At 49.5% G+C, this 27,803-nt stretch overlaps 1 protein-coding gene across 1 annotated transcript in view; it reads left to right on the top strand.

Annotated features, from left to right (window-relative positions):
• The window catches only part of LOC100118548 (hemicentin-1), an 81,484-nt gene that overhangs the window by 37,015 nt on the left and 16,666 nt on the right, over nucleotides 1-27,803 (top strand). The window contains exons 2-5 of the mRNA XM_031928802.1: nucleotides 16,489-16,618; nucleotides 19,818-20,029; nucleotides 20,104-20,424; nucleotides 26,229-26,380. Of these exons, the coding sequence (XP_031784662.1) occupies nucleotides 16,489-16,618; nucleotides 19,818-20,029; nucleotides 20,104-20,424; nucleotides 26,229-26,380 (815 nt within the window). The remainder of the gene's footprint in view (nucleotides 1-16,488; nucleotides 16,619-19,817; nucleotides 20,030-20,103; nucleotides 20,425-26,228; nucleotides 26,381-27,803) is intronic.

Genomic DNA, 27,803 nt, shown 5'->3' with positions numbered 1-27,803 from the left:
TTCACGCTGCTCTCAGGCGAAAGCTCTCTGCAGCAGCAGCAAATGATAGATCGTCCCGTTTCTTCAGCCCGCAGCGAAACTCGCGCATAACCTTTAGACTGCGCATCTCGCGTTGATTCCTCGCTCGCTCGCGGGATCTCAAAGCCAAAACTGCCTTGCACACTTTCACGGGACGCACGTGCGCGGATGAGGCGAAAGAATTTGCCATTACACAGAGCGGCAATTTCCCATCTCATCGTAGGAGGATTGCTGCTGATTTCGTCGAGTAGCAATTTTTCCCCCATTTTTGTAGCTATACTGGCCAGAGTCGAGCTCGCTCACGAATTCGAAGTACGGGGAGGCTGTATTCCAACTGGGTGTATTATGCGAGGGAGAGCAAATTAGCACAGGCAATGTAAACGTTGAAATCGTAAATGCTCGGCGGCCGGAGATAATGTCGTTAAAATTAATGAGTGAATTTTTTTGCCCCCGCGCTCGACTCTGCAGCGTCACGCGCGCGTATCCCCCCGACGTAATACAATTATTATAGCGCAGCTTTGAATTTCGACGCTTAACGGAACGGTGTCTCTCGTGGTATTATTATATTATACAAATTCAGTCGAGTTTTAAAAACGCGTTACTTTACTGCTCCTCTAATGCGCTGACTACCTGCGAGTGACTTAGCAAATAATCGAGAAAAGTTCGGATCGAGAGATAAGTACAGCTCGAAAATATACGCGCAGCGAAAGCCGTGCTCGATGATCGTAAAATGTCGAAAACTCGGAAGCAACAAGTTCCGCACTGACGTCATCCAGCCGACGGATCAGTAGTATCGCACGAGAGCAACCGACTCGATTCGTAATTTCGAGATCCGCCCTCTCGACTGGCGCTTTCAGGCTGCACTTATACACGGAATGAAAAGAAGATCGCCTCGTCGAATTTCCCGCACATACATCACGTGCAGCTATACGCGTACACCGAGTATAGATCAGAAGCCGCGAATAGACTGAATGGACCTAGCTCGACCCCTGTGACGTGTATACGAGGCGAGGCAAAGGGGAAGAGCATCTCCCCCCTCCCCCCTCCTCTATTCGTGCGCGCACGAAATTCGCTCTATGAAAAATCACCGGCGTGTGTAAGGACAAAACCGCGGGCCGAACATAAATTCCCGAGCACGTATAGAGCTGGCTTCTTTCGCAGAGAGCCGAAAGCGACGCCCCGATCAATTCCGATCGAACGAGGGCCGGACAATGCGATGCGCGCGTGCTGAGAGATAATCACCGGATCAACGTCGTATAACTTTACGAGCGAGGAGTGTATTAGAAGGGGGGAGCGAGGCACGGCTTTTGAGATGGAGATTTCGCGGAGTTGTTCTCTGTCGTGAGCTGCTGATTGCTCCTTCGTTGCGATTATGTGCTCTCTTATTATACGAGTTTGACGGTTGAGGACGTAGCTTTCTACTTGGTTCGCGAATTAGTTTCATACCTGCCGTAGTAACGGTTGCATTTTTTTCTGTATAAGAATCACCTCAGTTAATATATAGTCGGTTATAACCTCAGTTATAACTTCGAGCACACTTACTTGCGAAAACAGTAGCTTGCCGCTGCACCTCGCCTGCGTTGGCGTCTTCTTCTTCCCCCATCTCTCGTTTCGCCGACACAGAGAGGCATCGTTTTTTGTCAACTTGTCACTATACCCACCGCGTAAATATTATTTATACACAAGCACTGCCGTGCTCCCGGAATTAGACGCCCGTCCCGTATTTACTTACTTCGAGCAAAAAATTCAGCCCGGGAGAGGAGAGGCTCGCGCGACCGTTACAACAGCAGCGCTCTCCTCCTCAGCCAATCAGAGTAGGCCGTGCAAGAATCCCCGGCCGAGACGGGAGCTGAGGCGCTGCTCGACACCCTCCGACGCCTCCGAGTCTCTCAGGGGCCCGATCTCTGGCTGAACTGACCTTTGCAGTTTGCACACGGCCCCTCGCGCGAGACGAGTCAGGGAGCTCGGTCGGTACGCGTTCAGTAGATACGCGTCGTTTTGCCTACGACGTTTTCTCGATCGCTGACGTGGCCGTTGAAGTTATTGTTCGCCGTCGGAGATTTCGATCATCAGTGAGGCTATGTGGATACAACCTTCGTAGCAAGTGACGTGAATATTTCGAAGGTTGGGTGACATTTGTTGTCTTACATTTCGAGTTTGAGAATTTTCGTGTACAGACAAACCCTTATATTTACGGTCGATTAATGGAAGTTGCTTGCATAAAGCGTGACGGATTCTCGTAACTCGCAAACATAAATCTGTGAATATTACATGTACAAAGCAACTTCCTCAATTCAACTTTGCGGGCGGACAGTCTTCTTTTCCATCAGCATATTTCACTCATGCTATAAAAATAGGTAATTCGAAACAAGAGTTAGACCTTCTTGATTGGCATAGGAGAGTTGAAAAAAAGAATGACGCCTTAAAGTTTATAAATTTACATGGAAATTATATATTTGCTCGTAGTACATCGCTCGCAGCGTCGGCCGAAACGCCCTTGCGTATATCGTGTACAGCGCAGAGAGCGCGCACTGCATATACATAGTCGCTTCCTATGTAAATTTATGAGCTTTAACCGGGCTTCTTTCAACTTTTCCATCACTTCCGGCAAACTTCATCGGTTTTCGATTCTCTCTATGGATTTTGTATCCATGACCCGCCCTGATAAAACGTTTGCAATGCATTGTAATTTTCGTGTTTTCGATACGTATTTGTTCCAACTCGTACATTGTACGTTGTAAAGCGACAATTATCCGTTAGTCGACGCGACGTGAACAGGTTGTCCAATATCGTGCCTGCGATTATTATTAAACGCAGTTTCGAATACACCCCGTGCGTTTAATGAATTGAACCGTATGAGTTCGTTTAAAGTCACTCGATATTACGCACCGGGTGTATCGTTAGCCAATGTAATAAATGCCGGATTGGCTCGTTCAATCGCCCAATCGTGGAAAGGCACGTGTAATGAAACCAGTAATAAGGTGCACTCGTCGAAAACAAATTCACAGAGAGAAGAAAGTAAAAAAAAAACAGAGAGCCGACCACTGCGGAGGACGGCGGCTCCTTCTTGCCCGCACGTCGTTCACGACCATTCTTTTTCTTCGCGTTTCTTCGCGCCAGAATTTAATCACTCGGAGATTGGCCGTCTTCCTGAATCGGTCATTTCCCGCTTTTCCATTACCTTTATAAATGTTCTCTCTCTTTCTCGGGGGTTCCTTTCTTCCGCACCGCTCGAGCAAGGGCCGGGACCGTTCCTTTGCAAAATTTTCCCTCCGACTGTCAGGTCGCGCGGCAGGAGAAATTAATTCGACCAATTTGTCCGCTGAATGCTGGGGAAAAATACGTTAGCATTGTTCTTTCGCCTCGATATCGCAACTCTTTCTTCCCTCCTCTGCGGCCGCAATCTCTCTCTCTCTCTCTCTCTCTCTCTCTCTCTCTCTCTCTCTCTCTCTCTCTCTAGTCGAATATAACGCCGAGGGAGAGAGAGAGAGAGAGAGAGCTGCGGCGCTCGCGCAAGCTTCTTTTGTGCTGACAAAGAGGCAGATAGATAAATAGATAGAGAGAAAGCGAGCAGCGGCAGCGGCTGCAAATAAAACATCGAATGCCGCAGCCGTGAGTAATAACATAGCGAAAAATAGCGGGGGCTGCTGCTGCAGGGGAAGGAAAAGGAGAAAAGCAGAGCAACTACAACCTGGAGAGAAAAAAAGAAGCACCGCGCCCGTGGGCGTTGCTCTATAATCGAGGGCGAGGAGCAAAATAATAGAAGGGAAGGACGAGAGAGGAAGGAAATATTGCTGCGGGCTCCGATCGCCCTTTTTTTTTCTCTCTCTCTCTCTCTCTCTCTCTTCTTTCATTCGGTGCACGCTGCGGCGACCACGGCCGCACGTTGTTGCGCACGGGAGAAGTGCCGATCCATAAAGTGCATCCGGCTCGCGCGCACACGATTCCGGCCTTAAAGTTCCAGGGAAAGTGAGAGATACAGCCTCCGTGTGTATGGTTGTGTGCGTACAGCGAAGGGCTGCTGCGCGGCGTTATTTCTTCGCGAACTGTGAAGAGGGGGAGAGGGAAAGTTTGAACGATCGTAAAACGCGAACGGACGGTTGTTTGAAATGCCTTGACTTTCTGACCGATAAAAAGCGAGTAAGCAAGGTGTACCGGGAGGGAGAGAGAAAAGAAAAGTTTGCCCGGACGTTTTTATCAGCGTCCGATTCTCCGAAGCAGGGCTTCTCTCCCTCTCTCCTTCTGTTTTCGAAGGGTTTACGGAAAGAGCAGAGAGGCGGCTGCGCGTATAAAACCAGTCGCGGCCTTCGCGCACTCATTGCGGGATCTCTCTCTCTCTCTCTCTCTCTCTCTCTCTCTCTCTCTCTCTCTCGCTCGCGTTTTAGCCGAAATTGCACGAGTTTTACCTACTCTCTCCAAGATCTCGTGCTTTAAAAAGTTTTAGTCGATCCGTGCCGGGAATACGTCCGAGCCGCGAGATCAGGCTTATATTCAAGAATCGCGTAGAGAGAAGACTTATTAGCGCGAATGAGTTTCGGAAGCGCATCTCAGGGTCTGCGATGTCTCGTATCATGCGAGTGTCTCTCTGCAGCGTCAGCCGCAGGAGAAAAACGGCGATTTCTTTGACGCGGAGCTCAAGGAGGAAGCAATTAAGCCAAGCTCATCGATTAGACAGCAGGCAATCGACCCACTTTCGTTATACGAGCTCTCGGCTCGTTTTCGAAAAATCCCGCCTCGGGGGACGGCTGCCGGCAACATTCTCGGAAAGTTCGCGGCGACGAAGAAAACTGATACGCTGCCGCTCTTTTGCACACCAACACATGCACGCCCACACACAGGAAGAGACCGGGAAGTTTGCACGCGGGACACACTGTGTGAGCTATTGTTTTCCGGCCGGCGACAGGACGCGCTCGCTAAGCGCCGGGGCAGGGGCCCGTCTATACGCTGCAGTGGAGTGCAAGCGCGTGGGCTGGTAAATTAACAATTAAACTGTAACAGGATTTTCAGGCGTCTAGCTACCGGAAATCCGATTGCGACCTCGACAGAGAGAGACAGCTCTCCTCTGCCTCTCTGCGCGCAAGGCTTCGCGAACCCATGGATAATTAAAGGCTTCCCGTATGACCGGCATATGCCGTGTGTATGTAGTCGTGCGCGTGTGCGCAAGCACATGGAAGAGCAGGGAAAACGAGAACAAACACGTAACACGCCGAGAGAGAGAGAGAGAGAGAGAGAGAGAGAGAGAGAGAGAGAGAGCATAAACAGAGAGAGGAGCCAAGTGTATACGCCAGCCTGCGCTTCTGTGGCTGTGTGTGCGTGTGTGTGTGTTTGGGTCCGTGTGTTTGAGCAGGAGCTTCTGGAAATTGGAAACCCGTAATTTACGATGTCAGCCCGAGCTGCAGCAGGGCAACACGACGTCAGCCAGCTGAGTTATGTCGGATTCGCGATGCATAGCGCGCGCACCCGCGAGTGGGAGAGAGACAGAGATGTCAGATGTGTATACACGTATACAGAGATAAAGTTAAGTTCTCGAATGGTTCTGTCGCTGCACCGCAGAGTAGCGCGCGAGTCTAATTAGAAAGCGCGAGAGCTGCTCTATACCGAACGCCGGGGAAAAATATCCGTCTCGAGCTCTTTCCGCATCGTAAAAACTTAAACCGACAGCCCGACCAGATTAATGCAAAGATCGCATGGCTCTCGGTCTGCATACACAATAAAGTTTAGTGCTACGCTCTCGCGAAACAGCAACGACGAGCGCGCGCAAAAAGCCGCAACAACATCATTGTTATACGGCGGAAATATCGTCGTTGCGGGAACCTCAGAGTTATGCCAGCAGCTCTCCAAGAAGCGTGTATCCAAGTTTCGAAGTTTGTTTTTCGAAACAGCATAGCAGCCACGGCGGCGGCTCGCCGTGTAAGCGACGGCTTGTCCCGCGCAGCTACTCCCCCGTCCGACCGAACTTTGAGCCGCTCTACTGAGCAACAGCAGCAGCGCCGGCTCGTGTCATATCGAAGTCCGGACACGCGTTTCTTGAGCGTCCGGCGAAATTCAGCCTTAATTGCTCGGCTCCCTCTCTCTCCCCCTGGCTTAACGACGAAATTATCGCGCGCCGCAAATAGTTCTCGTAGCATACGCTAGCTGTTTTTCATACGCGCTGAAGATGTTTCGCACGACGGCAGCTGCGTAATTTTCCGTATATTCGCAGTTTCCGCATATTTCCGGCTCGGGGCGGGAAATTAATTCACATAGACAGTGCACAGGGCTGCGATGAGAGGTAGGAAAAAAAGTGCATATAACAAAGGGACCCCGTGCCGGAGAATTTCGAGATTGATGCGGTACTTATATTAGCATGAAAATGCTTTTCGACTTTAATGAAACGTTCGCGCTCGCAAGACAGAGAATGAAGTTTAATATTAACCGAGTGAATAATTCGGGCATTTGCGGTGATGAATCGCCGGCGTATATAGCGAGAGCGGCGTACCGCTGCACCGGAATCCTTGTACCCGTCCCCCCTACTACTGTTGTTTATATTCTTGCATCATCAATGAGAAGCTGCGCAGCGCTTAATGCAATACTGCAGAGGTAGCTCTCTCTTCCGTCTCGGAGTAATTTCGTTTTTTCTCGTCATAGATGAAAAAGGATAAACTTAATCAAGCCGTCCCCGCGCGATGTGTTGGCAGAGGGTAGCAGCTGAGAAATGGTCGGAGGTTATCACCGCTAAAGAGCCGCGATCCGTCGGCCACGAGGATTAAACCTTCGGGAAGTTGAATCAATTTTTCGCGCGCGCCGTGTGCCGACAAATCCTCCCACGTGTCAGACGGCTCGCGGAGAGCTTATAGGTCTCGGGCTTCGCGCGCGAGGATTAATATAAACGCAGAGACGTTATTAATAATCCATCTCGTTCTCCGGGTTAATGCCGAGAGACTGTCTCTTTATAGTAAAAGTTTCAACTTTAATACGCGCAGTCGTTAAAACGCGCTATACCGCGCGCCGTATAGTTTATAAGAGGGATTCACGGAAAATTAGGCAGCGCTGCTCGTTCGTTTACGGGACACGGTATACAATTCGAGCGTTTAATTACAGAACACGACGACGGCTCTCGTCTCGTCGGCGAAAATATATCCAGACCTGTTTAAAAAAAAAAAAAAAACGAGGCGAAACAAAAATACCGATGCAGCGAAGTTAATGAATTAACGATCAGCTACATACAGCTATACCGAGAGCCGTATTGAAAACATACATCAGCTATGGTCTGGAGGATCAACACTGGCTATACGTGTAGCTACGCGGCTGTAGAGACCAAACTAGCAGAATAACGAAGTTAGCATCCGACTCCGAGATGAGAACATGCGGTCTGGAAAATTTTTACGCAAACTCGCGCGTTACAGAAACGATAATTTACGCAGCTGCGAGTAACGTAATTTTCCTCGGCTATACCTTTATGCGTCGATGGAATCCGCGCGCGCGCGTGGCGTGATTCTTTCGCCGCACGCGGGTATTTTAATGCCAACAGGCCTGTGCGTGACGTTCAAAGTGAAAGAAAACTGCCCTCGAGGTAATTGCTCGCGTATTCAGTGTTTACTTCGCTGTTTACTTCGCGCGTGGGCTGTTTTAAACGGTGGCTGCAGTTACAGCGTTTTAATCAACGTTTCGCTTGATTTAGTGGTCAAAGCTGTACAATATTCTTAACGAACAAATAAATCCTCGATTCGCTATCGGCATTATATACGTTGCGCAACAAACGCGAAACTGTTCAAGCGTCGAGCGATCAACGTCACCTCTCTCTCTCTCTCTCTCTCTCTCTCTCTCTCTCTCTCTCTCTCTCTCTCAGAACGGCGAAATCCTCTTTCGCTCCCTCTTCATCCGCGCTATAAAGCCGTACGATTAGCCGCTGATCGAGGACGGCGCTTTAATTCTTTCGGAGCACTGCAGAGAGCGCGCTACAGTCGCCGTACTTTGGGCTGCAGCGCGCGAGAGGAGGTAAAAAGCAAAATGAGAGAGGCGATGGAAGGACGAGAGAGAGAGAGAGAGAGAGAGAGAGAGAGAGAGAGAGAGAGAAGCGGAACGCTTGGGCCAATAATCGAGAGGTTCCGCTTTATTGAATTCGCCGGGCTCGATTGGCTAGCCCATACAGCGCGCTGCAGTCCTCGAGATCCCTTTGGCTCAACTGTGTTTTCGAAAAACGTACGTGCAAGCAACCCTGCTGGTCGCCATACATGCCGGGGTGCTTTGGGAAGATCGAGTGGAGCTTTTCCGAGCCGAACGAGCTTTCGCGAGAGCGCGATCGCGCGAGTTTTATTGTTCGAGCTGCTAGACTCGTACGTGTACCTACTGTATACAGCATAAGGGCAGCCGCTCCGGGGATTCATGACGCTAGTACGCGCCATATACGTGATTTAAGGCCAATGCAGGCTTCGAGCTCGACATGGTTGTGTGTGTACGGCGTATGGACAGATTTTGCTTGAATATATAGAAGCTCGTTCTCGAAGCTTTCGAGAAAGAGCTTGATAGACAATGCCGAAAGCGGTCGGTACACACGCAGCCACTCGCATAAACACTTTGAATCTTTCGTCGGGAGAGAGAGTTAGCAATAACGTTAAACAGCCGACGGCGGGAGAAGCCCCGTCTTCGCACGGTAATGAAGAAGTCAGTCAAGCCTCGCAAGTTGCCGCTGCGCGTCGGATATAACGGCCAATTTAGCGCACCCTCGCCCGTTCAACTTTCACCCCGCGCGCGAGCATCTTATAACCGGGGCGTGTAGGTGTATACCTATAGCAGCAGCTGCTGCCGCGTCGACTGCCTGCATGTATAAGTATAGCAGCTCTCTCCTCCGAAGACGATCTGAGCCTCGCCCCAAGGAGATCATCGTATATACGTCCGAAATTCCTCTCGCTCGCGAAATTCGAGTGGCCAGACTTGGCGGACAGTTGAATGCACGTAAGCGAGAGACGCGCCGGGCTCGAAGAGGATCAAAGACCGATCGAGAGGGGGGCGCGGCTTATCAGCAACGGGGCGCATTTGTAAGAAGCCCCGAGGTATTTTGCACCGCTTGGCGAGTTGCATGGCACTGCGCGCGCGTGTCTACGGCAGCGAATTAATTAGCGTCGAGGGGGGCTTGCGTAATGCAGCAGCAGCAGCAGCAGCAGCGGTAGAGAGCGATCGTTTACCGAGCGGGGGCCGTGTATACAGTCTTGAATTCAATTATAGGAATCGTTAATTCTACCTTCGCTCTTCTCTCGAGATCTTTGCCTCGGTATATGCGCGCGTAATAAGGAAAGGAGTCAGCGTTTATACGCCGATATTTTTCCAGCCTTCAATTTCCTTACACTCGGCGGACGGAGTTCCGATGGCGCGGGCGCGCAGAGGGAAAACAGAAATAGAACGAAAAATAAAGTCTAATAGAGGAAAGGGACGGGGAAAGAATGCAGGAATGAGGACGGCGCGGGAAGAAAGAAGAAACGGGCCGGGCTCCGGGGGGTAAAAAGGATCGCGACGGTTGAAATTGGCTTCGGCAAATGGAGGCACAGAGAGAGAAAAGAGGAGTCGTAGCAGCAGCAGCGACCCAGGCTACGCTGGGAAGAGAATAAAACGTGCCGTCGCCACACACACTCACACACGCGCTGGCAGACACTCGCCTGTACGGATATAGAAGGGTTGCAGCGGAGGGGGTACGGAGTAACAGAACTTGGCATGCGTCTGGCATGCACGCGAACTGTCAGGCCGGGCGCTGAAACTGCAAGTGTAGGCCGGATGCGGCGTTCGCTCTTACGCCTTTCCTCTCCCTCCATCCTATCTCTGCAGCCTTCGTTCTTTCCATCTAGCCGGCGCGCGTGTGAGCCAAGTTTTTTTTCTCAACCCCCGTGCAGCAGTTCAGCCGATGGGAAACGTCGATGCGAGCGCTGGCTGTGTCGCATACGCTGCGCAGACAGAGACTCGAATCGCTTCTTTGTACTTTGCTTAACTCGCCGATTTACCTACTCCGGAGGATTAAAGAGGAGAGAGCGATTTTAAAGAGGATGAGAGAGGGGGAGGCGGTAAAGCGCGAATAAATCGCCTGGAAAGAAGCTCGGGGGGATATGTTTTCTTTGAGGGGCAAGTTGGCGATAAGCCTCGAACTTTCATTTGAATTCTATGATAGTGGTTTGCCGGGCGAGGATTCGATTTTATGAAGTGAATCCGACGCTTCTTACTGAATATTTCAATCCATATAGAAGTCGGGATTTATCGCCGGGGATGAAAGAGAGAGAAGGATGAGAAATGTTAATTTCATCAATCCGTTATTAAAATCGCGCGTACTTATATAAACTATAAAATTTTTAGAATTACGAAATATCCTTATGCAATTATACCCGTGCCCGCAAAAGTACAAATGTTTCGCTGCGTCTCTCGCTTGTATTATTCGCGCGTGCACACTTAGTCGTCGGTGTGCAGCAAAAAAAAAAAAAAAAAAGAGCAGAAATAAAGAAAAGCGCGCGGAAGAGACAAAGAAAGAGAAAGAGCTGACAGAAAAGCTGCAGCAGCGTCTCTTCTTTGATATTTTAGCAAGCTTTTCATCGGCGAGAATTCGCTTCTCTCGTTCCGTCGCAATAAAAACGCGCGCGCGTACGTACTTCGCCGTGGAGCTCCGCTGCAACAGCTGCTGCTGACGTTGGCTGTGTGTATGCTTCAGACAGAACGCTTTGAACGTATTTACGCGTGCGTATTTCGATACCGGTTTTTCGCGCTGCGGCTTATATTCAGAAAAAAAATAATTTTTTTTTTTATTATACATAGAATATTATCTAGTTATGTCGCAAATACATTGAATGTACATTTTAAATCGAACACGTGTCGTAAACGCGAATCGTTGCACTCTTATAAACGTATTTACAACATCGCGTATAATTAAATACCAGCTCTCGTTGCGCTCTTCAAACACTTATTTATTCGCCTGTCCGCGCGCTTTGATCGCCGCGATCGCGTTTCACGTGCGCCGCGAGTTTATATGTATCGCTTCGCTCCCGATACATATCTTCCGCACGTACTATCAGCATCGAAAAAAAAACGAGACTCGAGTCATAAAACAGGATCGCGCGCGCGATCGTACATACGAAGGAGAAGAAAAAAAGCCCGCCCGTTAAGCATCGAAACCCGTGATTTCATCCGCTGCGCGAATAATTCATATTGGAGCGATACACGCACACTTGCGCGCGCGCGAAATACATCGAGTCTCGCGCGTAATTGGCAGCGATGTAATAACCGGCGATCGATCAGCCGCTATCCCGCTCTCCTCTGCGATCTTTTAATTGTCCCGCGGGCGACGTAAATCTCGACGCCGTGCGGCTATATCTTTTACACGTGTACAGCGATGCATCGAGGAGAAGGAAGTTGTTTATGCCAAGCCTCTGGCCGATACGTCGTAGATATATTATATATACGCGTCTGGGAGTTACACGCCTCCTTTTATGGGAGAGAATTTCGAGGAGCCGCAGTCTGTTTCGTGCGCGGCTGCTGCGTTACGAGCTTTGTTTCGCTGATACTTGATTGTCTGCGTACAGTTGCTGCTCAGGATATTGCCGGCTATATAGTTGTACTCGAGTATTATACGATGGGTATCTGTAATTTCTGGCTCACGAGTATTATTGAAGATCAGTGATACGGTCTATTATAATCTGCAAATAAGCAAACTTCCATCCTGATGCCTTCTCAATATTTGAAATTTAATCAATAACTCTCAAAGCAAATAAATTTTAGATAGAGTCTATTTCCGAAAAGCGTCAATCAAAGCCAGAAACTTCATTACGTACCGATGAAAATGACAATATAGAGACAATCTCATCACGAGCGAAAAGCCAAACATAGACGTACCGCAATCGCGAGCAAGCCACAACCTCTTACCCCGACTGAAACACGTGCTGGCTACAGCGTCCCGCAGACTGATTTGAATATCTCATTCCGAGTCGTCGCGCGGCAAAAAACGACTTTATCCCCGAAGACCCCGAGAGGAGAAGTGAGCAACTTATTGTTACGCGCCGCGCTCTCTCCCTTGTACAGCATCAGTTTCACCTCGGGATTACCTACCTGCTACCTCATTCGCGGCCGTGTTCCCTCGGACCCTTATATTTTTCTTCCATCGGTTCCGCCACACGTTCTCCACGAATCCGACTGGGCTGCTCAACAATTTACGAGCAGCGGCGCCCTTCTTCCATCACCTTCTACACACCGCGACAGTCGAGGAATTGCTCCAAATCAGTCCCGCACGTGTACACAACTCGATGGGAATAATTCGTGCGGGCTTATACCGTAATTCGTACAATGAGGATAAATCCGCTCCTATAATATAACGAGTCCTTTTCATTTGCACAAGTGCACTCGCAGCTCTGATATTACGCTCGGGAAATCTCTGTATACCTGTAATACGTCCACAAGAGCAGGGGCACAACAGAAGGAGGAGAGGAGGCGCGTTCTCATTATGCGCTTGCGTCGCGCTTCCGATCAAGTACAGGGGTTTTTTAATACCACTCGCGTCGGGGACATTCTCGTCGCGCTGCTGCCGCAGAGAGGATTTATTATCGATCATATTATACTTTGCGGAGCTACGCTCTCGGAATTACCTCCTTCGCGGCGTCGCCGTCCTTTGCCCGCGCGTATATTACGCTCGTTAATTGTCCGTCGGATGCTTGTAATTACTTCGGGGCTTTGTTTTTAGCGGGAATTTTGGGTGAGAGAGGATTACGCTCGTCGGATCATATATCGATCACCGAGGGCAGTTCCACGGTTTTTATATATAAATGTATTTACCCGCAATGAGCTCCGTATCGGCCACTTCGGCCGCTAATCGCGGAATCTATGTAGCTTTTCCAGTGCAATATTATAGAATATAATACGCGAGATGAAATCGTATACAATTACACGACGGAGTGGCGACGCAATAGCGCGCGAACGTCGTCGCGGCGGAAGGAAAGAAACGCTAGACTACTCGAGCCATTGAAATTCAAAGAATTCAATTAGCATTCAGCGGCACTCTGCTCGCCCTCTGCACGATTATGCAAACGACACGATTTGACGTTACTACGCCTGTCTCGGAATGTCCTCCCAAGCTTCTTTTTCTCCGCCCGCCTGCAGCCGCCGTGCTAACTATGTCTGTATATGTATTATCCGAGTGGAAAACTCAAGCTCGTCCTCTCGCTGCGCGGGAAATTTACAACCGGATAAGTACCGGGGCTGAGACCGGCATAATAAGCTTCTCGTGTAACCTTATCATTTCGCAATCGCGGACTCGCCAAACTACAGACTGCCATGATTCGTCTTTACTCTCATCGTCGATACGATTTTTTTTTTGTTTTTTTTTCAATGAACGACCTTGTCGTCGCACGAGTGCTTATCATCGGCGTGCACAAAGAAGACTCAATCTGGCGCATCGCGTCAAGTGCGAGAGTCGAAAATCAAAGAGACTCGAGTGCACTCGACCTATCTGTATTTTTATTAATCCTCGAGAGGGAAGCTCTCCTCTATCGGTACATTTCGTGCCGTTCGTCAGTCGTTAATAGGCCAGGCCTGGTTTTGATGCCACGATATCATACACACACAGACAGACCCACGCAGAGAGAGAGAGAGAGAGAGAGAGAGAGAGAGAGAGAGAGAGAGAGAGAGAGCTGCAGTGCGCAAGAGAGGATCCGATCGATCGGCGGCGGCGCCAACGGACGAGAGCTTCTGACACGGCTTTCTGTGTTATTTCAAACGAGAGGCTTTGGCGTTGAATGACAGATAAAGTAACTAACGAGACCTGTCAGAGGCCTTTTTATTTTCTGGCTTGCCGCGCGTCCCTTGATGTTTCAGGTTGGCGTATAACGTGTGTAAAAAAAAGTGCCGAGCGAAACGGCATATGGATTAGAGAGACAGGGAGAGACAGAGGTACAAAGGAAAAGCTCGACACGGCATGCCGTACGTGTGCTTTTCGTCTAGCCTTACAAAGCCAAAGAGCGGATACGATCGACTTTCGGATCATTGCTTTCTTCGCGTGCGCGCGATGCTACAGCCCCGGGGGTATATGAAAATAATATAACACGTCGATCGCGCGCCGACTCGAATTGGCGTTATCGGCTTATCACCGCATTCGTCAGCTCGAATCGCGGTATTGAAATCGAGTTTTATATAACCTCGCCGTAAAAAAATGCACTTGCACTCAGGCGACAAAAAGAAAAAGATCTCGTCGGCAAACACAGAGGATACAATTAAGCCCATTGAATTTTACCTCGAGCATGCCGTGTGCCCCGGCACTCGAATAACCCATTATTCCGCGCGCGCGGCGCGAGAGAAGGGACAAGCTATACGCGGCCCATAGGCACACGAGGCGAAGCTCTCCTCTCCTCGAGTCCTGAAAAGTTTACGCTCGAGGCATGCGCGCCCGGTGAAGAAGCTCGCGCGAGTTCAACCGCTATTTTTCCCGTGATAAATGAAATTGTTCCGCGTAGGGTCGCGCGCGCGCGTGAGTTCCGCAACTTTTCGCCAACTTATAATCCGCGTCGCGGCATGCGGCGCTACTGCCGGAGTCCATGAATGTATTTTCCCTCGTTCCCGCTCTTTCTCTCTCGTTTTTTTTTTTTTTGCTTCTCACGGGAGCTTTTACAAGTGGAGGGTAAACCCGGCGTCAACAAGTGAGCGCGAGTTATTAATTCTTGTTGCTCGCGGCTAGCCGATTTCGCTTTTCGAATTAACCCTTTTCTCCTTTCGGGATCGCGTGATTCGTTAAATTCGATCGGTCGTTGATACTTCACCGATATTTACCATTATAATTAGAATGAAGGGTGTATCACTCGTGTCATGCGTTTCTTCGATTGATTAATTCAGTCAAGCTTTTTGCGAAAATATACAAAAGCATCGTACAGCTATTCCTTTCAATCACTCCAGACACACATAGCATCGCGATATTTGTTCAGCGCAGCCTATATATTTTTTCATCGAATCTGCGCGCTATATTGGCAGGCGAAAAAAAATCACACGCAGCACTTTGTTTAATTTAAAAAATAAAGTGAATCATGACCCTCTCTTCGCGGCTCCGTACACACATACGCATAGCTGCGCAGCGCATAGAATACGAGGAGTATCAGAAAGAAAAAAAAATGGAAAAACTCTGCGGTTGGAGAGCGCGAGGGCGAAGTAAAAAACGAACTTAATGGACTCGAGGGTAAATGGAAAAACGGGTCGGTGCGCTTTCGCGGAAATCGTAAAGTTAATCGAATTGGACAGAAAAAAGGATCAGTCACAATACCGCTGCACTTCTCTCTCTCTCTCTCTCTCTCGCCCTCTCTCTCTCTCTCTCTCTCTCTCTCTCTCTCTCTCTCTTACGGCGGCGTAATTTGCTGGAAGTAAAGTGATTTTGCTGCAGCTTTTCTCGCGCCTCCTTTTCCCCTTTTTTTCTCGATCAACCATCGTCTCGCCTTACTCACACACACGTGCGCGCGATCTCTCTCGAGAGGAATAATCGAGGAAATTCGACCGCGAGATTCGTTAAATCGCCACGTATGGCGGCGACTACACACGTGTAAATCTGACGATGCGGCAGCTTTGGATGAGCGATGCTGTAAAAAAGGAAAGGGTTGTGTGAAGCGACTACGTGTGGGCGGGGGATTGAGTCGAACTCGGAAAGTGTCGACGGCCGTACATATAGTATACATATACTCGCTCTATTTTCCGAGTTTATGCGGCACTCTCGAGGCTTGAATCGCCGCAGTGAAAAAGTTTCGAGATGAAACTTGCATTACATTGCAATTCATTTCGCGTGTGTATATGAAGTGCCTCGAATATTTCGCAAACAAATGTTATATACATGTACAACTTATAGCCGTCATAACGAATATTTTTTTCACGCCTCCCTCCACAGTATCGCATAATCGACCTCGCCGATCGATCGAAACTCCACATAGCATTCGAACTAGAGACTGCACAACTCGATGCGCCGGTGAACTTCATCGGGGCGTTAATAATTCACGCTGCGGCACATTTATGAAAGTCGTATAAAAAAAGAAAGCTCCTCATCGCTGATTCCTCGAAAGACGTTTACGACGCAAGCTCGGCTGCTGGTTAGCCGCACGATGTTAAGCGTCGCTTGTATTTACTCGCGCACTAAATTTTCGCTTAATGCGCCCGCAGACAAGTATTACGACGGACGCGCGAGGCGGGAACAGCGCGTCAAAACTTTCAAAGCTTCTTCCCCCGCCTAGCGGAGATTTTTCCTTTTTTCAACTTTGGAAAATCTTATTTGAGTTTTCAAGTTGCGCCGAGAGAGCCCCACCCGCTACGCATCTAATCAGCATAGTTGATGATGTTAGAGGGCTTGATGAAAAAAATTAGCATTCTCGCAACTTTTAATGCCCTTCGTTTGTCTGAATATAAGTTTTTTTATAAAGTTGAACGCGCGAAGTCGTTCTCTCATTATACAAACGATTTGAACGTACATATAAATTAACCTACTTTTCTCCTTTTCTGTTGCAGCGTTTTTCGTGGAGGTATCCGGCGTCGCCGAGAGCAACGTACAGCTGCCCTGTAACTTAGAGTCCGAGTACAACGACGTGGTGAAGCTAGTGCTCTGGTATAAAGAGCCGAGCAACGAGCCAATTTACGGGTAAGTGACAAGTAAAGAAGACACGCCGTAACTGCGGATCATCAATAATTCTCTTTGTGCGGGCCGGATAGCCTGCGCGCGCGAGATTGACTCGCGACTGTGCTATGTCAATAAAGAGAGTAGCCGCGGCGAACAAATAGCTATATAATTGAATCGATAGCGGTATAATTTATACACTTCGTTCGCGGCTCGATATATGAAAAAACTTTGATGCATAAAATTAATGTATGTATGAATCTAGATCAATGTAATATAACCGACGTTTTATATTCCCGCACAGGTCTGGGGGGGGGGAAATAGCTTCCACAGAGAGAGAGAGAGAGAGAGAGAGAGAGAGAGAGAGAGAGAGAGTCGGCCATGCGAGGCGAATGTTTGACTCGAAATGGCCCCTTATCGATTCGCCGGCCGCGAGCCAATATGCGGCTAAAAGCCACTTGTTCTTAACCGACAAGTCGTAAGGAATCGCGCTTTAAATTCTTCTATACCGAGCGCGGGGCGCCGCCTCCGGATAAGTTTAACCCCACTGCGCTGTGTGTGTACACGCTACATGTATATACACACACGCGCGCCGCGCTTGAGCCGAGTTTCCGCTTTGCCAGTCGTGAAATTTTCATATAAAACGACGACTCGGCCCAGACAAGCCGCGCGGCGAGGAAAACGCTCTCTCTCGCACGCTGATACTATAGATCCTACTTAAGAAACGTAATAAGGTGTAAGATACGCCGCGCCGCGCTGTGCGTCGCCTCGAGCTCTATATGTATGTATGTATATACTACTCTTTCCTTCTCTCTCATAATATGCACGCTCGCTCGCTCGTCTTGTCTTCTTATCCCACTGCGCGAGCGTATATACGTTTTATATGCAGCTCGCCGACTTTCTCCTTTGCTCGCGGAATACTCGAGGCGTATCAGTGCGATATAATATAACCTAATGTATGTCCGTATCATTCGTGGCAATTATGTTAATGCTGTTCACGCTCCGGCGGACCTTACGCGCGCCTGTATGTGTAATTGTTACCATGTCGAGCTGTACCAGATAACGTAGCAGTGTAACATTTTTTAACAATCATTTCGGTCTGTTCAATTATTACTGCGGCAACGTCAATATTCAGCGATTTCGCGATTCGAACGCGATTTTCGACGCGCGCAGCTGTTAATTATTCAATTATCACAAATTCGTGTGGAATAACGGAGATATTATTACTTGATTCGCGATCGAAAATGCAGGTGTATTGATGAAACTCGCGCATCGAATATTTTAACGAAAAATCCCACCGCTGGAATATTGTTCGAAGAAATAAGCAAGAAGCCAACAACCAATCCCTTGATTACTCCGCTCTTCAACTTCTATACTTCTCTATAGTATAATATAGAAAAAAAGCTTCGAAAGCTCTCGCTTAATCCTCGTCGCGCGCGCGTATAACACTGAAAACTTGAGCGACTGAAAGTTAGCGGAAGCCTCTCCCCGGCCGCGCGGCTTAAATTATTTATTGCGCGATTCATTTCCGCGCGCGCGCGGCAGCAGACATTTAAGAAACTTGCGCCTAGCTGCCCTGGAAGAATCCCGAGAGCGTGCGATGCATGTTTCAAGAGGCTCGATATCAATCGAAGGCGAGAGTACAATCCCGCGTATTATAATGCGAAGCTTCGCGCGTCATTGGAAAATTCATACTCCCATTTCTCATCGCGAACAATCGACGCTCGTCTGGTCGTCCCCTCGTCATGCAAATTTCGTCGCAATCACCGTGCGCTATCTCGAAATAAAGGCTCCTCCTTAGGACACCCAACTCGCTACTGCTGTATAACGGCCGTTAGCTCGTCGATAAATCCAGCGGACGACGGCGTTGAGGGAGCGCAGTCAAAAGAATGTCGCGCGCACACACACGGAGGGAGAGAGAGAGAGCTCTGCGGTATACTCTAAGGCTTAGGCCGAAAAAAGGGAGAGCCGCGGCAAATCCGGAGAGAAGAAATAGCTCACTCCGTCCCACTCAATCCAGCTAAATAAATGCACCCTTCCCCTCGGAGGGCTATAAAGCCGCGCACAGAGAGAGAGAGAGAGAGAGAGAGAGAGAGAGGCGCGTCTTTGCAAGCGAGCCCGGAGAATCGATAGCCGAAAATCGTTGTCGGGGGTAGACTCGCGCGCGCGCGCGGGGTTATCAGTGCGCGCCGCGTGGAAAATCCCGGCTGCGCGAAAATCCGCAGGAAGCGTGTGTGTGTGTACCGTCTGCGGGGAAAAGGCTGCAGCGAAGCGCGTCGGAAAAGGCAGCGGAAGTGCGAAGTGGAAGAATTAAATCGTATTTCAACGTCAATGCCGCTGCAGCAGCAGCGGCGGCAGCAGCAAGGGCTTTGGGAATACTCAGTCACGAGCGGAAATCCGAACTCCCGCGCTCCGAGGCACTCCTGGAACGCAATTTAACTTTTAGTCGCTCGCGAGGAATCCACCTCTCTCTCTCCCGCTCTCTCTCTTTCTCTCTCTCTCTCTCTCTCTCTCTCTCTCTCTCTCTCTCTCTCCGGCTCCAACTTTCTCTTTTCATCTCTCGCGTTCTTACACCTGTTAGATCGAATGCCTCTGCGCCTCTCTCTCTCTCTCTCTCTCCCTCGCTCGCTCTCTACTCTCGTTTGGCGGCCCAGCAGAGCCCGCAGGATGCTTAATATGCAATCACGCACGGTGATGGGCCCCAGGCGGCTCGCTATAACCCCCTCGTGTGCCCGATCCTCCTTCCGCTGCCATGCAGATTATAATTCCGTGGCGCTTGACTCTCGCTATATCCGCGTGCCGTATACTCCCGGGGTAGTCCGACTGCCTCGTTGTCGGCTATGAGAGAGACGATCGCGCGCGCTCTATGCTCTCTTCCGCGTCGGGAATCGTTTCGACGGGGTCGCAGGGCGGTTCCGGATGTTTAATTGGGACCGTTGATTTTTTTCGACTTCCAAGTTGCACGGGATGATCCTCAGCCTCGTTGAGAACGAGAAAAAAAGTTGGTATATTCTGTCTGCTCCCCCACCCTTGAGACCTAATGACATAATATACGTTCTCCCGGCATGGCTCAACTTTATAACGAGATATCTTGTTATTCGTGCGACTGTATCGCGTAATTTGTCTCTTCTCGAAAAAAAGCGAGGAACTTCTTAACGATCTCGGATTGCTTGTTTACGAGAGAGATAGAGAGAAGCTAACGACGGCGAAATTCCCGTTTCAGATTCGACATGCGTAACGGCAGGCAGTTTAACGACGCGCTGCTCTGGTCGTCGCCGAAGGCGCTCGGTCGCAGGGCCTACTTCACCACCGCGACGAAACCCGCGCACTTGAGCATCAAGGAGCTCAAGCTCAAGGACGAAGGCCTCTACCGCTGCCGAGTGGACTTTGTCAACTCGCCGACGACGAATCAGAAGATAAATTTGACTGTGATCGGTGAGTACACTTTGATTTTCCCACAGCTAGATTCTGGAAATTAAACATTAAAAATACAATGAAAATGTGTGCAGAACCACCGGGAAAGCCGCAGATCCTGGACGGCGAGACGATGCGACCGATCGTCGAGCTGGAGAAGCGCTACAACGAGGGCAGCGACGTCAAGCTCATCTGCAAGACTCGCGGTGGTAAGCCGCCGCCGAAGCTCACCTGGTTCCTCGAGAACACGGTCATCGACGAGTCGTACGAGCACAAGCCCGAGACCGGGCAGACACTCAACCACCTGTCCTACCCGGGGGTCAGCCGGCAGAATCTCAAGGCGAGGTTCATCTGCCAGGCGAGCAACACGAATTTGGCCGATCCGCTCACCGCTATGCTCATCCTCGACGTCAATCGTGAGTTGCTAATCTGGATTAAGCGGTATTAGCGGCAGATTTGCATACCGAAGAGACGTCTTTACGAGAGCGCTAAATGTATACATCGCGATGCTACCGAATCTTTTAAAAATGAAAAAAACAGGAAATTAGCCACTTAACCGCGGAGAGAGATGAGAAAGGAAAAAAACTGTTCTGCATTCTCACGTCGCGTCCGGCCAAGCCTGTATCTCCTTGTCTATCTGAATTAGCAAGATCGACCATTCGGATAAGGCGGCGAGAGAAAAAAGGTGTCTGCGAAACATAAAAGGATTAGCCTATACTGGCCTTGCGTTCCTCGCCTCGCTCATTTCGAGTCCGCGCGTGAATAATTCGGCATCCTTTTGCGGATTCGTCTCCCGCTAAGCGGACAGATGGATTCGCGCGCATTAACCCGAAATTGCCTCTTTTCTTTCCTGCCGGGGACTCGAGTTTTTTATTTTTCGTTCCCAAACGACGGCGGCGATTTCTTTTGAAGCCGATTTTCGGCATTCGCGTCGCTGCGTGCGCGTTAACTGGAAGTTTTTACATCCCCTTGATTATTACACATTAGAGTGTAACGTTCTTTTCAGCCAGTCGGCGAGCTTGAATCTCGGTTGCGATCGATGCGGCGAAACAGCGCATCATACCTGCACACACACGCCGCTTGCTCCTCCGTAAAATCAAGGCGAGAGAGAGAGAGAGAGAGAGAGAGAGAGAGAGAGAGAGAGAGAGAGAGAGCTTCGTGCGCTCTGGCGAGAAATTGAATCAAATCCCAGGGGGTGAGTCGGAGAGCAGAACGCAGTCTCGCGCTCTGTACGGCGTATATTACTCTGGAAAGCCGAGAATTAGCCGACAGCGGGGAAAGACGTCAGCGGCCGCGATAATGCTCGGCATGCGTGAACCCCGTCACATTAAGTCGGACGGCGCACCGGCATCCACCCGCACACACACACACACATGCGCTCGGAGTGCGTGAGGCCTTTTCCTCGAGAGGCCGCAGTCGCACACACACACACACACACCCGTAGCTGACGTGCCCGAGCGCGATAGTCAGCGAGAGATAAAGGCAACGCCTCTCGTGGCAAGACGGATCAGGGAATCGCGTGTCGCTTCCTTTCTCTGCGGCTGCACACCTTCGATTTTGCTCTCTCTCTCTCTCTCTCTCTCTCTCTCTCTCTCTCTCTCTCTCTCTCTCTCTCTCTCTCTGTGCGCGTGTCTGCGCCGCGGACGGAGCATTTCGCGCGGTGTCCCGGTGTATTAGGCGCACGAACAAGAGAGAGAGAGAGGGAAAGAGAAAGAGAGCGGGAGCGGCGAAGATCGATTGTCGCGACGCGACGTCACCGTCGCTGCCGGACTGCTGTACAATCAATTTCTCACGAGCGAGCCGTGCGCTGCTGCCAGCAGAAAGCAAGAGAGAGAAGGACTCGGGGCCGAACTTTATAATACACGAGCCGGCGCCTACTTCTCCGAAAACTCTCTCTCTCTCTCGCTCTCTCTCACGAGCGCGCCAACCTGAATAGTCCACTTAAAGCGCCGGGGGAGTTTCGCGCGCGGAAAGTTTGCGCTGTTTTTCAGCTCTCGACTGCTTTCGCGCGCCTTTTTTGCTCCTGCACCTTCCGTGTAATTTTTTTCCCCCTCGTCATCTGGTATTTATTTTCACCGTACGAGCCGCGGTTTCTCGACGATTTACCTCGCGACGAGATCGCCTTGCTTTTTTACGCTAATTTTCACATTATGCCACCATTCCCAGACATCAGGCCCGTCCGCTGATGAAAATCCTTCCGCTGCACACGTGCGCGCGAGAGAGCAATCTCGTGAAATCAGTATTCGCCATATAGGGTAGCTGCAGCGTCGAACGCGAAAAGCCGTTAATGCACGCGTCCTCGAGCAATAAAAGCGGCAATCGTATACGCGAGCAGAGCGGAAATAGATAAAGAGCCGCGCACTGGACCGCTTCATAGTTCACTCACTCGTGTGAAATTCTTCGCTCTCGCGTACAACATATTTAATTCGTTTTGAGCGAGCATACACGGTTATACCTACACACATACGAAACGCGCCGAGCACGTCGAACCGGCGTACACTGCAGCCTCGGCCGAAATTTCTTGCGCGCCAGGAACTAATTAGCTGCCTGTATCAGGGTCGCCGTGTGATTTTACTTTGTAGTCGAGTTTTCGCGCATGATCGCTCGTCGGGCCAGCCCGTATAGCTCGGGAATAATTATACATGTAAACGAGGCGCGCGCGGCTATACCGGCGCAAAGAGCGTCGGACAGACAATCGAGCCCCTGCCAAAATCGCCGCGATAATAATTCTCTCATACGCCGAGCGAGAAAGAGAGCGTATACGCGTGCAGCATCGATCGCTTCTGCTGCTGCTGCTGCGTGAAGTGCGACGATTGGAAGGGAGCTATATAGGCGCCGGCGTCGCATCGATAAATCGACTCGTTTTCTGCGCCGGGCTGTCAGGTTCGGCTGGAGTTTAGCGCAAAAATGACGAGAGGGACTCGTGCCCAATAAGCGTGTGCGATTGGCCGGAACTGCAGTACGTCGCTGCAGGGCAGAGCGAGGTAATTAGTTGAGAGAAAGTGCTTCTCGTTAAAGGTTTTTACGACGACGACGAGGAGGAGGATCGAAACGAATTAGAATTTCACGTCTGGCTGGTTACTAATACTTCTCGTTGTACGAATATTTTACACCGTTTGCTTGATTTTTCGTTGATATAGGACGGAGAACGTTGATGGATTCACGAGTCGTTTCCAAGCAATGTCTGACTGTCGCGTGGACCTGTTCTACTTGACCAAGTGGAAGTGGAACAGCAGCGGTCTAGAATCGCGCGTGAAAATCGGGGAATATTATTTCGATATTTTACTCGAAACCATCAAAACAATCGGCTAGACTGTCACATCAGCCGATTCGTATAGCACGAATCCGTTCATATGTTAATTTACGCGATCGAGCGATATTTTCGAATCCGCCTGCTCTTCATATTTAACCGTGACGTCTCTGTGTTAAAATAAATGAAACGTATACGTGTCTACCGGCTCCATTCGATAAATTCAATTAACCTAGAATGCGCAGCGTATCTAGTCCGTAAATGATCAATGCGTCCGATGAAAAGTTGATATTGAATACCCTTCTCTCTCCAGCTACTACTATAAAACATTCGCAAACGTTCGCTGAACTGCATTAGCAGCACTTTCATCCTCGACGTTCACCTGTTGAGACACGGCGGCGTTTCCTAAATCCCGATTTATCCCGCGTCTCTTTTCCCCGGCGCGCATCGCATGCCGCCGAGAGAAAGACACGAAGGAGTTAATCGAGCAATCGCGGCAATGACTGGCCGGGCGCTCTCTGATCAAGAAATAGCCTCGCTCGAATACCAATGGCAATCAGCTTGTCGACACGCGATCCAGCCGCTGCCGCGGAAGACACGAGTGCGAGCTATGTGTGCAGTGTATACATGTATAGATTGACTGCAGCAAGCTATACGGCTCTTGATAGCCCGAATTCCGTGCAATCACATTACCTGACTCGAGCTATACACGCGCTTTTCTCTGTCTCTCGATCCGCACGCTTGGGATTCCCCTGCGTGCTGTGTATCGAGAAATGCTTGTTGCACTGCAGTGTGTATAGCTGTTTGGACTATCAGCTATCGCGCTGATTTAGTTATATACTCTTCTACCGGCGGGAACGTTGCTGCGATCGATTTAATATAGCGTTGTTGTGAAAATACCGATAATACGCTTTTGATGAACTTTTCCGAGTTTTATTCCGCTGCTTACACAACATAACACGCGATTATCGCGATAGACGCTGATTAAGGATTACGTTTCGAGCTTCGAATTTTTGCCTCGGCGCAAGCCGAACAAAAGCTTTCGAGGTCGAGAAATAGTTGAGCTTCATCATACATACATTATCATTTTCCTCATCCCGATATTCAAACGTACAACTTTATTATTTGAAATGCGACTCCGAAAAAGTCATACACCGAAAAATATAAATATTCCTATCTGATCTCGGCAAATCGAATGAAAACAATGGAACAATGGCAAAGAGAATCGCCAAAATTATTATTCATGGATTTGGCGTTGTTTTTTCAACTTTTTTCATTCCCTCTCTCTCTCTCTCCCTCTCTCTCTCTCTTTCTCTCTGATACAGGCGCAAACTCTCGTTTAACAATGCACTCTTCCCCCCTCCTCTCCCTCGGTCTTTCAATTATAATAGATGTTTTGTTTCGGAAGTACTTGAATTGATCGAACGTGCCGCGGTGAGCCAGAGAGCCAGAGAAAACTGGCGCTAAAGCATTCAAGTCCAGAGTGGGTCGACAATACCTGCAGAACCCGAGTTCTCCGGTCAGTTGTATATAGCTAATCATACAGCCAAGTTCCTCCAGTGAGCTGCCATACTATACACACCGCTGCCTCCAGCGCGCGTCTCGGTATATACTATATGCATCTGTAATATTGCCGCTGTATTCCCTTTACAAGCTGAGTTTAATTGAAACCAACAAATAGTTAGGCGTCGATGCGCCGAATTTCGCAACTATACAGCTCCGCACAAGTACGAATTCAAAACAACGCGACAAATACTTTCGTCTCGGCAGAGTTTATCCGTATATACCGAGGATGGCATGGGAGTTCAAACGCTCGCCGACAGATTGCCAATGACAATTGGCCGAATAAAAGTGATCGATGCCTCGGCAGGATGGCCGCGGCTCCTATAACGAATCGCTCAGTGCTCGCGACACGGAAATCCATAATTTCGAGCGACGACAAAGGAAAGCGAGAGAGATAGAGGACTGCAGAGCCCGCGGAAAAAGGCAATCATTCCGCGAGATTTGTCGAGAGAGCTACCGCGTCGCTCTATAAATAGACGCGGAAAGACGGATGGAGCCGGCGCCGCGTGACAGTTAGCTCGACGCCATCGCACGCGTATATACGTATATGTGTAGGTGTGTATAGGAACGGAATCCCGCGAAGCCCCGCTGCGCCGTTGCTGCCCGACGGCTGCACGCGCGCACCTACGAGATCTGGATTTGAGATATTAAATAATTAAGATTCATCGCGATGATTTGTGTAATCGTAGGCCTACTCGAGCTTTTCCTCTGTCAGTCGCTACTGCCGCTTAATAACGCAGCTTTTGAAACAGCTTACGCCGTTTCCACGAAAAGCACTTGCTCTCTTGTGATACATAATTGATACACTGCTCGCCTGTGCGCGCCTAGAGTTCTACACGCGACGATGTGTGTACAACACGAATAGCGCAGCCGAGTGATTTGGATTCTATAGAAAAAAAATAAGAGCGAAGCATGAATCCGCCGCGGATAAATCGAGCCGGTCTAATGCAGCCCGCGCGGCTATAGGTTAATCAGTTTACGGGGTTATTTTTCTTTTTAATTGCGCCTCGCGCACGCGCGCATATTTATTTTGATTACGCCTGACTGTGCTGTAGGCAGTGTATAGCGCAACGAGAGCTCGCGCGCCGATGAGCACAGCTGATTGCCGATCACGCATGTAAACTAATTAGTCTTTCCGTATACATAATTGCACGCAATTACCGCCGCCGATTTCATTGGCTGACGCGCTGAAAAAATAGGCCGATATTTTCAGCGGACGTATAATGGTTTTTGTTTTTTGCCGACGCTGCTCCGATGCGATTTTGACTTTGACGGGTAACAGCGATACGAGCAATTCAACGTTTTCGCTCAATCTGTCATTTTCTGTAATCATATTCGTAAAATGAAACCATAATGCAAATTGATGAAATGTTGCTCCAATAATTGTTGTCCGTTCTTTGTTCGCAGTGAAACCTCTGGACGTGCGCATCTTGACGAAGGAGCCGAGGGTCTTGGCCGACAAGAAGTACGAAGTCGAGTGCCGGAGCACCGGCTCGAAACCCGCGGCGGTTATCACGTGGTGGAAGGCTCACAAACAGATAGACAACCTGACGAAAACGGTGAGTCAGCGCGTAATAACTTGCCCAAAATTCACGAGAGCTTTTTTCCCATATTCCCGGCTGCCGAATTCACTCCCTCACTCCACCACATACATATACCTACTCTATTAGCGCTCAATCCCGACACTCGCCTGCATCATCATCCATCTCCGCCCACTCTGTATGGCTGTGTGGGGCGGAGGAGGAGGAGGGAAGAGGGAGAGAGAGAGAGAGAGAGAGCCGGATCAATTTTATCTCGCTACTGTACTCGATAGGTAGACACGCATACAGAACGCGCACAGTCCTCGCAGGCTCTTCCCGGGAGGACGCGCTCGCACAGCAGCTAGTGTATAATATGCGCACATTTTCACAAATTGCGATCGATCAATCAGAGCTAGTAAGCACGTTGTTTGCCTTTTTGCACCGCGGCGCGGTGTATTTAACGCCGCGTGTACACTCTACAAAGTGATGCGGCTATGGTATCGATCAGTTATTGCAAATTCGAACGCGACAATTTTGGCGATTGTATTACACAAACTCGTGGATATACAGTATGCGCACTTGGCCATCGATAAAATTCGACGCTATACCTATACACGCACGCACGCCGCATTAGTTTGCTATCCGGTTTCCAGTTCGATGCTCATATTCCGCGTATAAGCCCTATTTCGTGAGAGCGCGCCGCAGGCCGCATTCAATCGGCTTAATTTATATACGCTCCAAATAAAAGCTTTTCGTTTCACGAGCGAGAGCTGCTGCTGGGGCGTCTTACGTTCGGCCGAGAATCCGAGGTAATATTTTATACGGCCGCCGCGAACAAAGCCCGAGCGTGGAATAAAGGAAAATTCATAGAGAGAAGTGCGCGGATTTTAGCTTGATGCAGCGTGACTTCGCGCGTTGGATGATCTCGAAAGAGAGGAGGGGGACGTATAAGAGTATAATGATTCTCTTTGTACATCATCATGACTTTTGAAACAGAGCTACTCTTATAAGAAGTATAAACTTTGCGCTCAGCTCGTCGCACATTTTTCCAGCTTATCTGATATAATTAACGGAGTACAAAGACCGTGCTGATCTCCGGGAAAGTGCAGCCGGGGGCCGTTCCGTTGACGCGTCGTTCTCGCGCTGCTCGCGGCGCAGAAATCGAGCGAGGACAAAAAAGAGGGAAAGGAAAACGGATTTTCCAAGCGCATGCAACTCTGTCATTGTCTGGCCTATCTTCGTTAATCGTTTTTTTTTGTACCTCAAAGCTCGCGCCTTTGCCTTCTTATCTCGGGAGAATAAAATTTCCATAATGAAACCGCTCAGAACTATGCTATTTAGCATCGGCCTGGTGCCTTGGCCTAGAGCTATACATGTCTTAATAACTCGCTTCTCTCTCTCTCTCTCTCTCTCTCTCTCTCTCTCTCTCTCTCTCTCTCTCTCTCTCTCTCGCTCTCTTTTT

This window comes from Nasonia vitripennis, chromosome 4 (genome assembly GCF_009193385.2).
Source record: "Nasonia vitripennis strain AsymCx chromosome 4, Nvit_psr_1.1, whole genome shotgun sequence".
NCBI lineage: Eukaryota > Metazoa > Arthropoda > Insecta > Hymenoptera > Pteromalidae > Nasonia > Nasonia vitripennis.
The sequence above is the reverse complement of the archived record's forward strand: the minus strand, read 5'-3'. Positions and strand labels throughout refer to the sequence as shown.